The sequence below is a fragment of the Oxyura jamaicensis genome, chromosome 17 (assembly GCF_011077185.1).
Source record: "Oxyura jamaicensis isolate SHBP4307 breed ruddy duck chromosome 17, BPBGC_Ojam_1.0, whole genome shotgun sequence".
NCBI lineage: Eukaryota > Metazoa > Chordata > Aves > Anseriformes > Anatidae > Oxyura > Oxyura jamaicensis.
Window position 1 is genome coordinate 5115684 of NC_048909.1, and position 13020 is coordinate 5128703.

Sequence of the window (13020 nt, forward strand, 5' to 3'; positions counted from 1 at the left end):
AACAGCCTGGTCTGGTGCTTAGATGTAGGGATGCTGCTCAGAACTTGTATTTTCCAGCAGCACCAGTGACTGAATAATCCCTAAACAAAATTTAGGAATCTGCTTAGGACAAAGAAGGGAAAGGGATGTTACCAAAACCAGGCAGCCTTTGCCTGGTACCTCAAATGAAGGCAGTCAGGGACTAAGAGCTGTACTATCTTCCCCTGGCAGCATGCAGTGCACTACCCTGTTGTGACTTACCTGTCAGTTCGACACCACGTGCTTGTAACATCGGTTGAACTATCAGCTTCGCAGCCATCTGCAACACTGCAGTTCTCTAAATGTCTAAAGAGAAGCGTATGGCAGGATTGTAATCAGCAGTCAGCATTTCCTTAGGAAGGGTGGGCTTGGACTTGTATCGCTGCATTGTGTTTCCTTTCATTCCGATGGAAAAAGGCCCAGTTTAATGATTAACAGCAATTCCTACCTCTCAGCCAGCTGGACAGCCTGATGTGATATGGCATAGCCAGAAAGCTCAGAAGGATCAGTCTTTGCCAGACATGGCATCCCCGCAGCACCGGTCAAGAGACAAAAGCCTTTAGTGTTCCTGAAAAGAATTTAAAACATTTTACATCAAACGGCTGCAGAAGTTCAAACATGTCACCGCTAGCCTGTGGCACGGGTTGGGATGGGGTTTGTCAGGCTGCTGAGAGGGGAGAAATAGCACTGGGCACTAACTTGGTTGGATATATGATTTCTGAGCTTTCTGTAAATCTCCCATATAAGTGATATTCTCCCTGGTGCACTGGGAGCAAGAAACATTACCCACAGCAGCTTTTGCATTACAGAGTAGATGTCAGACAGCAGTTCCTAAAATCAGAACAGAACTGCTGCGTGTTCGTTCCTCAGCTGAAGCCTCATGCTCTTGCAGAGGTGGCTGAAGCCAGGCAGAGCAAACCAACAGGTGAATCAGCTGGACCCCAGCTGGGCCAGCTTCTGCCTTCGTGGAGTCTTTGTGCCATGTGTGGGGAGACTTCTCATCAGCCACCTGAAGCTCACCAGCAGGTTTCTGCTCATGCCCAGGTCCTTTAGGGCAGGAAAGACTTGAGCCCAAGGCTTGAACTAGTGCCAGTTTGCCCAAACAGAGCTCGTGAGCATGAGAAATGGCAGTATGGTCACGTTAAATATGGGATCTGAATGGAAAAGTCATGTTGGGATTAGGAGGTCCAGCATTGCATCCCTTCATGAGAGGGGCTGGGCTGGTCCCAAGGGTCCCAAAGGCAGCAGGAGGGGCTGCGGGTGCTCACTTTGGTGCTGCTGGCCTGGTGCGACCCTGAAGGCAGGAGCTGGTGTCCCCAGCTCTCTGGGGGCCTCTCAATGCCCAGGCTGCTGTCATATGACATGGCTGCCAGGTCAACCCCCGGCCCAGGACAGCCAGGTGCACCCTGTGCTGCTGCGTGGGCTGGGGCTGAGTCCCGGTTCTGTGGGAGGTTAATCTTTTGTTCCTGCTGGGTTTACAGGAGTGGATCCAGTCCTCCTCTGTAGCTCTGCTGTGGGCAGTATGTATTCCTGGGCCATGCAGCATGGCTGCATCCCCTCACCACAGGGCCGTCACTTTGCGGCACTGGCACATGCCACAGTGGGTTCCCCTTTCCCTATGGCTCCAGCAGCCCTTCACCAGGCACCAAGGTTAGATGGAGCGGATCCTCAGCCCAGAGGGCAGTGAAAGGCTCTTTATTATCCCATCTTGCCTTCGCCTGTTTGTTTGATCCCTCCCACAGGCTTTTCCTGTGCTTGGGGTTTCACACCGCCCGTGCCTTCTGCCCGGTCATGCCACAGCCCTCAATCTGAATAGGGCATTTATCTAAATATATCCGGACACATCCCTGTAATTCCTTGTGAGTGCTGGGGGCAGCAAGGGATTCGGGACGCTCTCCTGACTTGTGTGAAGGTAAGAACGACCGAGCTGTAATTCAGAGCTATCGCCTTGCAGGCCAAGCAAGAGGGCAGGCCCGGGTTAGTGCCTGGGATTCCTCCGGTCCTCGGAGCCGGCGCTGGGAGCTGCGCACCGCCGCGTGATGCCGCCTCGCCACGACCCCTAGGTGCCTTCACGCCTGGTTTTCTGAGAGGAGTGAAGGGATGGGACGGTATTAATGAGAGCCTTGATGCTCATCCAAGCTATGGACCCAGAGGAGAGGTGGGTGTGGGTTCTTTTGGAAACTGGCTAAACGTGGATGAATATTTTAAACGTTGTATTTATTCAAGCAGTAATGACATGCTGCTTTTTTTTTTGAGAGGTATGTTTTGTCAAAAGCAAGTGTTCAGTTCCCAGTGTTGTGTGGTGTGTGGTGGCATTTCCTCCTCCCCTGTACTTTTCTTATTTTGGCTAATTAAACTAGGATAGTAAATTCATTTTTTTCCCTTTTTCTTGCCTTTTTTTAAATATTTTTTTTTCATTTCACTGCTGTGCTGATTTACTTCAGCTAATTTAGTATTTTAAAATGGCTTCTATTTAAATGTGGAAGGAAAGAAAAATAAATCTGCTAAATATATTTCTATTCAGATCATATGTTGTGGCTTTTCTCTTTTTGAAGAATGAGGTCTAATTTTTGAACCTGAATTCACTTGGCACTACTCTTGGCAATGTTGGGTTTCCTTTTGTTTTAAACTAATTCCCTTTTTCCTACTGCTGGGCTACATTTATGTCTGCATGCTAGCAAAGCTTTTATGCATGTGTTTGGTTTGAAACTGTTCATATGAGCAAAGTTAAGTACGTACATAAATATTTGCAGGTTGGGGCTCCAAGTGTGTTTCGTTGTGGTCTCTGCAGCACTACAGTCCTGAAGCTCTGCCAGTCCTTTTGCTTACTGCTTACCTGTCCCTGCTGCATCTGCGTGCATCTTCCCAAAAAGCTGCAGCACACCTTTCTGTTTTCACTTCTGTCCCCTTGTTCTGGGAAGCTGGACCCTTGTTGTTCGCTGGGATAGTACGGTTTTCTTTGCGGGGAAGGACGGTTGCTGAATACTTGCAGGTTTTGGAAAAGTTAGAAATTAGAAAAGAACAGCAGGCTACAAGGCGCAGTCAACGGCACAGGAATTTCCATACATTTCTTTGTGAAGTTATATGCATGTATACATATAATAGCTAAAGCTTTAATCTTAAAACACTCTAGGCTTGGCTTGAATATATTTCTCAGTGAGGAATGCATGACTGAGAAACATGGAAAAACAGCTGGGGTAAAAATAGCTGAGAAAATAGAGTTTTATGTGGTTTCTGACACGCTGTGTGACTACCTTTTATCCCTCAAGTCCCAGTCCTCAGAGCTGATCTGGGTGGGTTGTCCGAGCTCCTGGGGCTTCAGAGCACTGCGACAGGTCTGCCTGTGCACAGGAGCTTCCAGCAAGTGTCTGGGCGCGCAAAGTGGCTGCACGCTTCTGGAAAAGTGTCCCTGAGGAAAGTGGACTGCGAGGCTGTTACTTATTTATCCCAGTCATAACACTGCTTATTTCAAATTCCTTTGTGCTTTATTGTTATTGCTTAAAGCTCCCTCAATTATAGCAAGCGAGAAAGAAAAATGCAGATGTTTCAGAGCAAAGGTATGAATAAAATCTCCTGCCTATAGAAACTGGGAGATGCAAAACCACAGTCCCTGCAAGCAACCACGACTCAGCCAAATGTCTGTATTAAAGAAAAGCACTCAGCATGCCTGGTAACAGGAGACGTCACGGGAGGTCTGAGCTCTGGTGGAAACCTTAACTTTTGGCCACGCTGAGGTCACCTTTTCGAGTAAAACCTGCAGTGCTGAGTCAGGCCAGCGGGTCCTTGAATTTTCTGCTCCCAGCAAAACCTTCAAGTTCAGGGACTTGGTGGGTCAGTGTTCATCCTACTTGCAGCTGTACGTTTGTTTTTTTTTCGAGGGGGTGAACCAAGGTTAGGGCCCACAGCCAGGTGCTGTGGTTCTGCCTGGTCCTTTCCCCCATCTCAGAGGGCATACAGCCCCCTACCCATGCGGAACAAACCCCCGGGCTGGCTCAGCACCTGCAGGATCCAACCTTTGCAGCATAACCCTGGCAGCCCAGGGACCCCAACCTGCCCTCCTTGCCCCCAGCTCTGCCCCGCAGCCTCCAGCCTCCCCCCTCCCCCCCCCATCCCTTGCTGCAGGGGTGCCCCAGTGCCCCCCTGCCCGCAGGGCAGCGCTGAACCTGCCCCTCGGAGGCTGGATCTCCTCTCATTAGCTGCTGTTTGCTGAAATCGGATACCTGGGGCACCCCAGCCAGCCAGCGGAGTCCCCTGGCTGCAGCTATTTAAAAGGACAAGGGCAGCCTTATAATTTCCACCTCTCTCCCATCCGTGTCCCTCCTGCTCGCAGCCCACCTTCCCTCCTGGACCCGCGGGGCCCCTGCCTGCGTGCTCCCCGGGGAAGGATTACCTGCTGAATTTGGGGGCAATTCGGGTTACCTGCTGAATCTGGGGGGACCCAGCCTTGCCAGGGAGCCTTGGCTCGGCCAGGGGCCCTGAGCCTGGCAGGCACCCCCTTGGCTCCAGACACCTTGGGACTGAAGGGAAGGAGGCAGGAAAGGGCTTGGGTGCTGCTTTTTTTTTTTTTTTTTTTTTCCTTTAGCTTTTTTATTGTTATTATTAGTAGTATCTTTTAAGAAGCAGACGCTGTTGTAAGCTGCTGGGACAAATGAATGCCAATGAAGGTGGGGCTGCAAGGAGACGTTGCGCGGCCTCCCGCCTCACCAAGTAAGTGCCCAAGGCAGCGACTGTGCGAGGGGCAGGGCTGGGGGGCTCCCAGGGGCTCAAGGGGACCCCCTGAGGGCTTTGCTGTCCTGGCGTGGACAACATGGACAAGAGGGACCTGCCTGTCACCTTGGCTGTGCACGGTGGATGGGGCTTGGGGGAGTCCTGGCTCGGTGGGGAGAGCCAGGAAGAGCCCAGCACAAAGTCCCCTCTCGTGGCACAGCCAGCTGGGTGGGCTTGGGATCTGCTTTCCTCTGCTGGACTTCACGTAAGGAAGCTCCTTCCCTCCTCCTAGCCCCTCAGGCTCCAGCCTCCATCACCTGGCCATGGGAGGAGAAGGGGTCTGGGGATGCCCCCACCCGGGTCCCTTCGCTCACTCCCCATGGGAGCAGGACAGGGCGAGGAGGGGAGCGGGGGGCTCCTGCGTGTCCGAGCCCCCTCCGCGGGCTCTCAGCCTCCTCCAAGCGCTGCACCCACGGGGAGAAGCCACATCAGGTACCTGGTACCGCGGGTCCATCGCTGTCCCAGTGTGCTGGGCCGGAGCTGCTTTGGGCAGAGGGTTCGTGGCCGGGCAGGTGACCACGGCCCAGCAGCCGTCTCCATCAGCAGCCTCCCCCATAGGTGGGCCTTCCTCCACGGAGTCGCCCTCTCCTGCTCTGCGCAGCCTGGAAGGGGTCTTGGGTTACTCCCCTGCAGCTCTTGTAGCCGAAGTTTCAATTTTTTATTTATTTACTTTGTATTATTTTTTGCAAGTGCTTCAGTACTACAGAGGAGGGCAGCAGAGAGAGGCAGCAGGGACATCCTTAAATAATTTTCATTTCTGAAAATCTGCCTTTTCCTCTTCTCTCTAAGTCCAGAGGAGAGATCTTTGGGGGGGTGGGAGGCACATCTGCACTGCAAATAAAAAAAATAATTACAACCACCAACCAAACAAAAAAAAAAAACATAACAGCTAAGAAAAAATACACTTTCAATCAAGGATTTTGGAAACCAGGGATCACAGCAATTGTAATATTAACAAGGAGGAAAAAAAAAAAAGAGAGGCAAGAAATCCAGCGACCATGGGCCAGCCTGGCTTCCTAGCGTGTACTTTCTGTTCTCTCTCCTTTCTCCCAAGGTAATTGCAGTCTGCCGAGAGGGAGTTAAATGGGATTAAAAGATCTGTGTAAGCAAAAGGACCCAGAAGAGAAGGAGGAAGGAGTGAGCCGTCCGGGCCAGGGGGTGTCTTTGACACAGCTGAGCCCCTTAGAGAGGCAGAGAGCTGAGCTCCTGGGAAGGATGTACCCACAAACCGGTCTGTTGCCCTTTTTCTGATGGATTGCCGCAAAAATTGCCCGAAAGAGACAATGCACTAAACGTGATGGAGCCGGAATCAGAGCCGGTCTCCAGACTCAGAGCTACAGCAGCAGGCAGGGGGTGAGTACAAAGTCCTACTTCTCCCGGCGCTGGGGAAGGGCATCCCGGGGGGAAATGGGGTTTTGGGGGGCTGGGGGAGCCCGAGGGGCGCGGGCGGGGAAAGCGTGCCTGGGAGGGAGCCCTGCTCTGCTCCGCTGTGCTCGGGGCGGCTGGGGATGGGGTGAGGGAAGACATTCCTGCTGCCAGGGGACGATGTGAAAACTCCTGGGCTGCAGAGGAGAATGGGCTGGGAAGCGGGGAGGCCACGCTGGAGCAGGAGGGTGGGAATGGGGCTGGGGTGTGGGGTCGGGGCTGAGAGCGCCTCGGTGAGGAGCGGAGCTGGGGGTCAGGGCGCCGGGGACGGCGGGAGGAACCCCCGCTTCCCAGCCCTGGGGAAAGGAGCTCCCAGTCTGGGAACTGGTCCCGGAGGTGGGCCACCCGGGTGCGGGTGTTGCACCCGCATCGAGATGCAGCAGCGGGCGATTCCACCTCCCCGGGGTCCCCCCAGCTCCTTCACCCTGGGCAGGCGCCGGGAGGTTCCCAGCCCCGCTGGGGAGCAGGCTGGGAACGCTGCTTCCTGGCCCTGCACCGCGGGACGGGGGCACGAGTACCTGGAGATCGCCACCGCTGTCCTCCGAAAAGTGGGAGAGCCATGGGGAGGGCTGGGAGGCACGTCCAGGGAGGCAGGCGGGTGCGTGGTGGCATGTTCGTGTGCTTCGTGTACGCGCGCACAAAGATATCTTTCTGTCGCTGTACGTATAGGGACATGAAAAATTACGGTCCACACCCTGCCTGTCCTCTTTCTCACGCAGCCGGGGCCAGCTTTGAGGATTTTCATTGTTAAATTTGTTGTTGTTGTTATTTTCCTGGGGACTAGCAAAGGGTTAAGCCCTCTGGTTGCGTTGTCGGATGTAATGATGATTTACCGACACTCCCTTGGAAGGACTGGGATTCTTCTGCCTGGCAGTTTGAAAAAGTTGTGTACAGGATCCCTGCGCTTCTGCCAGACCGGGACGGGCTGTGAGATGGGGGGAAAGGACAGAAACAGGGCAGGGGGATTTGGGGGCGCCCCCCCCATTCCCTGTGTGCACCCCAAGGGTCACCCCGCTCCCCGCAGCTGCCCCGTTAGCGCGGTGCCGGAGCTGGACGGGGATGAATGTGCAGTTTCCTTTGTAGGCTCAGCACACGCCTGCCCTGCATGCGTGTGTCTGTGTGTGTAAAGTTATGTGGTGAGGTCCGAACCGCTCCCAGAGCCTGCAACCAGCTCTCCTCGGGAAGTCTGTGTGTGTTTATATGCTCACAAGGACTGAATTTCGGTGCTTTGGGGCTTTTTTCTTTTTTTGCCCGGACGTGGCTGTGGTGTGCCTGGAAATGCCGGTGACTGCACTGTCCCCCGGCTGCACCTATTAAACACTGGGTGCTCTCTGGAGCCCAGTGCCTGCCTGGGAGCGTGTGAGCGTGGCTGTGTCACAAATGGAGAAGTCGGCATGGGTGCAGGGGGACCAGGACTGCTCTGGGGCACCGGGAGCAGCGCTGCGAGGCAAGGGGCAGGGCCGGGTGCTGGGGAGACACTTGGCACGAGGCGAGGTCCCTTCACACTACCTTGGGAGCACGGTGGCCAAATTATCCGCAGCCACGCTGCAGAGGGGGACAGGGGGACCTTGCTCGAGCCCCAGGGCACGTCAGACCCCGCTGAGGCCAGGGCGAGGAAAGGGGCACCCGGCGGGGCTGCGTGCTCGCAGCGGGGCTGGATCTGCCCTCGCATCTCTGCGCCCCAGCTTAACGCCGTGCGAGGTGCCACGGAAATCCGCGCTGTGGTTTCTTCTGGCGGCTCAATATGTGCGCCTTTTGTTCCCAGGATCTGCTCGGGGTTAAATACCTTGCCAGCGTGCTGCTGATCCGTTCCCTCCTCGGCAGAGGTCGCTTGCTGCCCTTCGCATTACCTCCCGATGGGCTTGTCGGTGCTGGGCTCCCACTTGCCCGGCGGAGCTGTGCTGTGCATCCCGCCGTCCCCGCAGCGGGCTGTTCCTCTTGAAGCCTGCGGTCTCGGTGAGGGTCCCGGGAGCCCGGAGCTGCTCACCGGGCCGTCCTGGTGCTGCTGAGCCCGCCTCGGGGTCCTGAGCGTGGTGCTCCTGACGGCAGCCCCTAACGGGAACCTTCTGGTGCGGTCCCTTGGGGCACTGGGCCCCCACGTGTCCCAGCGCCCCTGCGGCATCCTCCGGAGCGGGGCTGGTGGCTGGGGAGCTGCCGGACTGCGGGACACCCCCGGATGGGAACGGCAGGGCTGGCTCACCAGCGGAGGGGAAGCAGCTGCAGAGTGAAGGAACCGAAGCCTTCTGGCCCAAGCAGCCAAAGCCTGTAAAACCAGGAGAATACAAACCTTTACGGGCTTTGGATACTTAAAACGTTCTTCCTGATCGTTTCTGTTGCTGCATTTTCAGTGAGCACAGGCCCCCCGATGCCACAGAAGAAGGTTTTGCACTGGGCCATTCACTGAGCATGTCCATCCCGTAGCACTCGTGCTCTTTAGCTGCATCTGCACCAGCCCGGCCCCTTCCAGCCCCGGTGCTGCGTGCTGGCCCAGGGGAGGCTGGCCTCCTGCTCCTGAGCCTCAGCTCACCCTGCTTGCTGCTGCAGCCCCGGGTGGTGGCCCTAATGCTGCCTCGGGGCCACCTGGCCCACCCACTGGGTGAGGAAGGCCCCGCACGGTGATCCAGCACCCACCTGGTGCCCCTGGGGAGGATGGACTGAGTGGCAGGGCAGCTCTGGAAGGGACGGAGGAAAGGCCAGCTCCTGTTTCGAGGGAGGATGATAGCCCTGCAGGCAGGGCAGGTGATTTGGGACAAATTAGGGCAATACTGGGCTGGTACAGGTGGGCTGGTACCTTGGGGCAAAGAGGAGGCAGTGGCACAGACTCTTGGAGCTGTGACCCAGGAGGGAAGGGCAGTGGCATGGCTGAGGTCCTGTGCCCAGGTCCCCCTCTGCTGCCACCTCGATGTGCCACCCTAACAGAGCCCCAGCTTCATCCCCTTTCTGCTTGGGGCTGCGGGGATAAAACTGCCCTGCTCCAAAACATCACGTTACGTTGCGTTAAAGACCAGGGGACACCCAGGTCTTGCACTAACGGGTTATATGAAATTTCTAAATAGAGATTTTTTTTTTCTTTCTCTCTTTTTCTCTGCCAGTTTGTTGGAGGCATAAGTAGCAATGACGGACACTTAGTGAAGTGCAAATGGAAACAATGGGGAATTCTATACAGCTCTGCCAAACCCCATTGACAAAATGAAGGAATGCAAAGGCATTTGTTGGAAGGACAAAAAAGGAGTTAGATGACAGATCACGCTTAGCACTTCTGTTTGTCGAGGGCTCCAGTTACTAGCTGCGGACACAAAGGGAAGGGCCGCAGTGGGTGCTGTCACTTCGCACAGCAGCAAAGCCAACAACGCAGGCAGTATGGTGAGCAACAAGGAGACCAAGCAGCACGTTGTCAGGAAAGATCCCCTAAGGTGCTGGGGGGTATCTGGAAGGGTGTTTGAGTCATCACAGCCTCATCAGTCAGTCTTGCATCTAGTGATGAGGAAGCAGGTTGTCAGCAGCAGGAGCTCGGAGAAGCAATGAATGCACGAGCTCTAGATCCCAGTTAGGAGGACAGGGATCAGCATTTTGGACCCCTTCATCTGCAGGTATCAGCATAAACCCTCAGAAGAACAAAATGAGGTGCCTGGAGGAGGGAGGGTTGGCCATGCTGGTGCTTCATCTCCTCATGCTGTGTGTGGCAGGTCTGTATTACGCCCGTGGAGAAATGCTACGTGGAGCTATAGGCACTGGGGGAGCAAACACACCCACACCTTCCTTGTGCCTGGCTGATAGGCAGCATTTTAGGAGAGCAAAACTTCATTTCTGTGCCTGAGCCCTGCTGCTGTATCACTGCCAGGTACCGGTGTCCCTCCCCTCTGTGAGTGTGATTCCTCCCTTTCATCAGACCCTGACGGGTCATTCTTACACGACCAGGGGCCTCCTCCCGAGGAAGCAGCAGCTTTTCTGGTCCACAGTTGCCAGAACCCTGAGATAGACCTCTATAGGCACAGCTCTGAGCCTGTTTTCATCCAGAATTGAGATGAGATTTGGCAGAAATGGCGCTGGAGAAAGCCTGGGAATTTCTGGGTTTGCACCCATGTTCCAAACCCTGGGGCAGGGTGGAGCGATTGGGATGTTTCTGTTTAGGATCCCCACAAGGACAGGTCTGAATCTGGCTAAGAGAATTTCCTATCTGGGCTCCTGGAGTCTCGGTAATAGTGGTGGGGCAGTCCTTGAAACCTTCCTTTGAAACCTGTTTTGTGAACTTGTTGCTGGATGATATTTTGGGGAGCTTTTCTGAACATTAAATTCTCATAGAGAGAGGTACTGCATTTCATTTCCCCCCAACTGATATTGACAAATTTTAGGTAACTCGATTTCTTAATATTTTTAAATGACCATGGAAACATGGAAACAAACATGGAAACAAACAAACAAACAAACAAAAGTGTAGGTGCTGAATGGGGGTTTAAAGTGAATGCAATTTCAGTCACCTCAGGCACGCTCCCCTTAACACGCTGAGTTTTTCAGCAGAGCCTGGGTACACCAGCCAAAATCTTTGACTGGAGGTATAAACCGACATCTGGGTGATGCTGCAAAAAAGGGTCTAGCACAGAATTATGCAGGGTCAGAACAGGGACATCCACATAATGATAGGTTCCTATCCCTGTCTCCTGAAACTGAGGGTGAGAGAAGAAATAGCATAGTTTCCAGAAGCCCTGGAAAGAGGGAAGTTTGTTGTGCAAAGGGTGATCTAGTACAAAATGAGATTTCTGCCTCAAAAAGCTGGGAGTGGAATCGATTCCATGGTGCAATTTAAAATCCCAGTACGTAGGCTGTGATTTTTGTTTCCTGTTGACTGCCAGAACTGCTTGGGAGTCTTATGAAAAGTCACCTACAGTCATGTGCACGGGATCTTAAACAACATCTACATTTTCTCTTGCTAAGAACTCTCGTTTGATCTGCAGCTAGAAATGTAGATTTGCCTTCCTTGAAAAGCGATTTTCAGCATCCAGCTGGCTCTCTGGTCTTTTGGACAGGAAAAAAAATACACCTGAATGGAGGAGAGTGTGGAGGGAATCATTTTTCCACTCTGCAAGAACATTAGCAATTTCAAAGACATCTTGCACTGTAAAATGAAGGCAAAAAGAAACAAAAAACACTGTTTTGGGCCCTTGTAACATTTTTTTCAGCTTTGACCCGTCATCTGCGCAAAAAAAAAAAAAAAAAAAAAAATGTAAAATCACTTGGACTTCCTTTTTTTTTTTTTTTTAAGCAAAACTTTTAATTAAAGAATGCCGAAATTGAGCCAACCAATTCCAGAAATGTGAAGTGTAGAATTAGCTGATCATAAGTTTTTTTACAGATTGCTTCAGCTTTGTCAAACTTGCACTTTTTATTGGTAATTCCTGAACAAGTTTGTTCTCGAGGCTGTTGAATTTATTGCTCTTGTCTTTAGATTCATCATGGTCCTTTTTTCCTCTGTCACAGAAGCTGTTGGCTGCCAGGTAAGAAGTGGTATGCAGGATTTTTTCTTTACTTTTACTCTTGAGGCTGCCACCGGACCGTGCCCGTACTGGGGCTGGGAGCAAGGCGCGCTCTGCACAAGCCACGTGGAGCAGTGATAACTTCTGCACGCCCCCATGCCACAGCTTGCTGCTGCCAGAAATCTGATTTTTAATATGCATTAAGAAGATAGCAAGTGAGTCTCCAAGCCGAGAACCCAGGGCAGAGTTTTGCTAATTAGTACACTAATTAGCAGTCGTGATTTCGGCAGACCTCTAGATTGGTTCTGAGCACCACATGCAGGGACCTCCAGGAGGTGCCAGCCCCGGTGGAAGTGGTGCTGGGACCTTTGGGTTAAGTTTTGTAGGAACTCAGGGTGTTTTTTCTAGCTGCTACCTGCACACCCCTGATTCTCACCGGGGAGATGCTGAGGTCACCGCCGAGTCCAAGAAGTGTTACTGACAGCCACTTCTGTCCCTCTGTTGTCTTTTGCTTTCAACCCTGGTAGTTCTGGACAGATCCCAGGGCTCTGCAAAAAGTAAGGAAACAAAAATTGCTCTGTAGTCAGTAGCTTCAATTTGCTGTAAAGGGAGCTTGTGTCTCTCCTGGAAAACTTATAGGGTTCACGTGAACCTACGTCGTAGGTGTTTAGGGGAGCTTCTTCGCCTAGGAACTATAGCAGTGGGATCCTCGTTTGGGTATTCATGAGCCCTGTGCAATAAAAGAAATGCATGCCTCTAGTGGGTGCCTCTTGCTAGAGTCTCTGTGGAAATCACAGCGTGTGGGAAGAAGCAGAGATAAAGGAAAGGTGCGCTTGGTAGCTCTATAAAAGGAGAAAAGTCTTCCTTTACTATTGCTACTCAAACTGCTTATGCAATCCTGTTGCTGCAGAGTTGTAACGGAAAAAGAGCCTGCATTATAAAATCCTGCAATAATTAACAGCCCCATCACTCACAGGTCTGCCATTTGGAAGCTGCTTTTGCTTTTTCCATTAAGTTGGTAAATTTTGCCAAAGTGTTTTTCTTCAGCGCTTTGGCACTCGGCCCCGCTCTCAGCTCGTACAGCATTGGCTGCGCGAGGGGTCCAGGAGCAGGGCTGGGGCCAGCTGGATCCCGTGCTGTGCATTCGTCTCCTTTATAGCCCCAGCAGTGTCACTGGAATGGAATTACGTGCTGGATTCTCCCTAAGGCTTGTTCTCCTTGCTGTGTTGGTCAACAGGGATTTTGGATGCACGTTTGGGTGGTGAAGGTTCTCTCGCACCCCTCCGAATGCAGGTGGGCTTGGGTTAGGTGTGCTGTGTGCACCAGGGCTTGTACAGAG

The 13020-nt window shown here is 53.0% G+C and overlaps 1 protein-coding gene across 4 annotated transcripts in view; it reads left to right on the top strand.

Annotated features, from left to right (window-relative positions):
• Positions 1-4601: 4601 nt before the first annotated feature.
• Positions 4602-13020, top strand: part of COL27A1 (collagen type XXVII alpha 1 chain) — a 150018-nt gene continuing 141599 nt past the window's right edge. For 3 of the 4 annotated variants that reach the window (XM_035341657.1, XM_035341658.1, XM_035341659.1), the window contains exon 1: positions 5575-6138. In XM_035341657.1, the coding sequence (XP_035197548.1) occupies positions 6083-6138 (56 nt within the window). In that variant the 5' untranslated portion in view covers positions 5575-6082. Of the gene's footprint in view, positions 4726-5574; positions 6139-13020 lie in introns of those variants that run through there. The other variant, XM_035341656.1, reaches the window with a different exon arrangement.